Source organism: Dipodomys ordii, unplaced genomic scaffold (assembly GCF_000151885.1).
Source record: "Dipodomys ordii isolate 6190 unplaced genomic scaffold, Dord_2.0 Scaffold135, whole genome shotgun sequence".
Classification (NCBI taxonomy): domain Eukaryota; kingdom Metazoa; phylum Chordata; class Mammalia; order Rodentia; family Heteromyidae; genus Dipodomys; species Dipodomys ordii.
The window spans coordinates 431,736-433,980 of NW_012267351.1; the positions used below are offsets into that span (position 1 = coordinate 431,736).

A 2,245-nucleotide genomic window follows, 5' to 3' on the forward strand; every position below is an offset into this window, starting at 1 on the left:
GATTCCTCAGCACCACTTAAGAAAAAAGAAAAAAGCCGGAAGTGGCGCTGTGGCTCAAGTGGTAGAGTGTTATCCTTGAGCTGAAGAGCTGAGGTATAGTACCCAGGCCTAGAGTTCAGGCCCCACGAATGGCAAAAAAAAAAAAAAAAGAAAATTAAAAAGCAGTTTCCCCAAGTTGTAAGGCTGGTAAGTAACAGAGTTCAAACTCAAATCTTGGTGGGAATATGAGTATGTTCTACTCATTTCTTTTCCTAAAACTTCATTTGGGTGCTGTCCTTCCAGCACTAATCACTGAATATTTTATCTGCCTTTATAGGACTTTTTTTTTTTTTTACTGTACATTGAACTCTATTAATGGGGAAATGCTTAAGTCAGTTGTAACTTTGTGTTTTCACAGCCTGATCACCCTGGCTAACCTCCCCCCATCAGGGCTGGCAAACGCAGCAGCAGAGAGGATGCGCTCAGAGGAAAACATCTACACCATCGAGGAGAATGCCTATGAAGTCGAGGATCCCTATTACTGCTATGTCAGTAACGGGCGGCAATCCTGATGGCCGCCAGGTTGCGTCCTTTTAACGCCACTGGTTGCGCCCTTTCATTTTGACCTCAAATGTCTGTTGGGAATAAAACTAGGGGATGTATCAGCTGACGAGTTTCTATCCACAGCCATCCAAAAGGATGCTTCTGTTTTCTGAAGAACATCAGCTTTCATGGGGCTTCAACAGTGATGCTTACTGATCTTAGGTGCAATTCCATCAACTGGGCTACCCCATTTAGGTAGTCAGTTATGTACAGGAGAGTTCGGAAAACCATTTTGCAAAATTAATTATAGGTGGTAGCTCTCAGGGCAGGCTGAATCACGTGTATGACCATGAAATTTTAGTAGAATTTTGGACCTGACCCGTGGTTTCCTCTCAGAGATTCTTGTCCTATAAAACCGTTTCAACAAGGCTGTGTGTATAAAGAGGAATATTGAAAGATTATTTATAAGACACTATATCAATATGGGATGATTAAAAACCTAGGAAGTTTCATTTTTTATTTTCTTTCCTCCTCTTCCCCCACCTCCCCTCTCGTTGTTGGTCATGGGGCTTGAACTCAGAGTCTGGGACTGTCCCTGAGTTTCTTTTGCTCAAAGCTAGCACTCTACCACTTGAGCCACAGTATCACGTCTGGGCTTTTCTGTTGATGTAGCACTGAGGAATTGAAGCCAGGGCTTCATGCATGCTAAGCGAACACTCTACCATTACGCCACTTTCCCAGTCCTCCCTTTTTTCTCCCTCCTTTTCTCCCTTCTCCTTCATTATTTTCCCCTCTCCTCTCTTTTTGCTTATTCACCAAATAAGCTTTATTTGAGGCTGAAACCACAGAAGAGGACCAAACAGACCCATCCTTGGCCCCAATGGAATGCTTAGTAGACCTTACAGGAAAATTTATGTCCATTCATTCATTGGATATCTATTCACAACCACTTGGTGCCAAACACTATTCTTGTCTCAAGAAACAAGGCAGTGAATGAATTAGACAAAATACTTGTTTCATGGGGTGTACACCGTCGGGAGAATTCTGTAGCTAAAAGTAGAAAACAGTCCTAGGAGTATATACAATTGATTTTTTTTGTCTTAAAAATATGGATGTTGGGGCTGGGAAGGTGGCTCAGTGGTAGAGCGCTTGCCTTGTATGCATGAGGCCCTGGGTTCGATTCCTCAGCACCACATAAGCAAAAAGAAAAGAAAAAAGCTGTAAGTGGCGCTGTGGCTCAAGTGGTAGAGTGCTAGCCTTGAGCTGAAGAGCTGAGGGACAGCGCCCAGGCCAGAGTTCAGGCCCCACGACCGGACCCAAAAAAAAAAAATGGATGTTGAGCCCTAGTGGCTCATGCTTGTATCCTAGCTACTCAGGAGGCGGAGGGACCTGAGGATCATGGTTCAAAGCCATCTAGAGCAGGAAAATCCAAGAGACTTTTTTTTTTTTTGTCTGTTGTGGAGCTTGAACTCTAGGCTTGGGAGCTGTCCCTCAGCTCTTCAGCTCAAGGCTAACACTCTACCACCTGAGCCATAGCACCACTTACAGTTTTCTGAGTGGTCTATTGGAGATAAGAGTCTCACGGACTTTCATGCCCAGGCTGGCTTTGAACTGCGATCCTCAGATCTCATCGTCCTGAGTAGCTAGGATTACAGGCATGAGCCACTGACTCCCGGCTACCTAGAGACTCTTTTTTTTGTTTTTTTTGGGTCCGGTCGTGGGG

At 44.5% G+C, this 2,245-nt stretch overlaps 2 protein-coding genes across 2 annotated transcripts in view; both read left to right on the forward strand.

Annotated features, from left to right (window-relative positions):
* Positions 1–644, forward strand: part of Havcr2 (hepatitis A virus cellular receptor 2) — a 28,413-nt gene extending 27,769 nt beyond the window's left edge. Inside the window, exon 7 of the mRNA XM_013030868.1 lies at positions 398–644. Coding sequence (XP_012886322.1) covers positions 398–551 — 154 coding nt within the window. The 3' untranslated portion in view covers positions 552–644. The remainder of the gene's footprint in view (positions 1–397) is intronic.
* The window catches only part of Havcr1 (hepatitis A virus cellular receptor 1), a 21,687-nt gene that overhangs the window by 1,979 nt on the left and 17,463 nt on the right, over positions 1–2,245 (forward strand). The window lies entirely within an intron of this gene.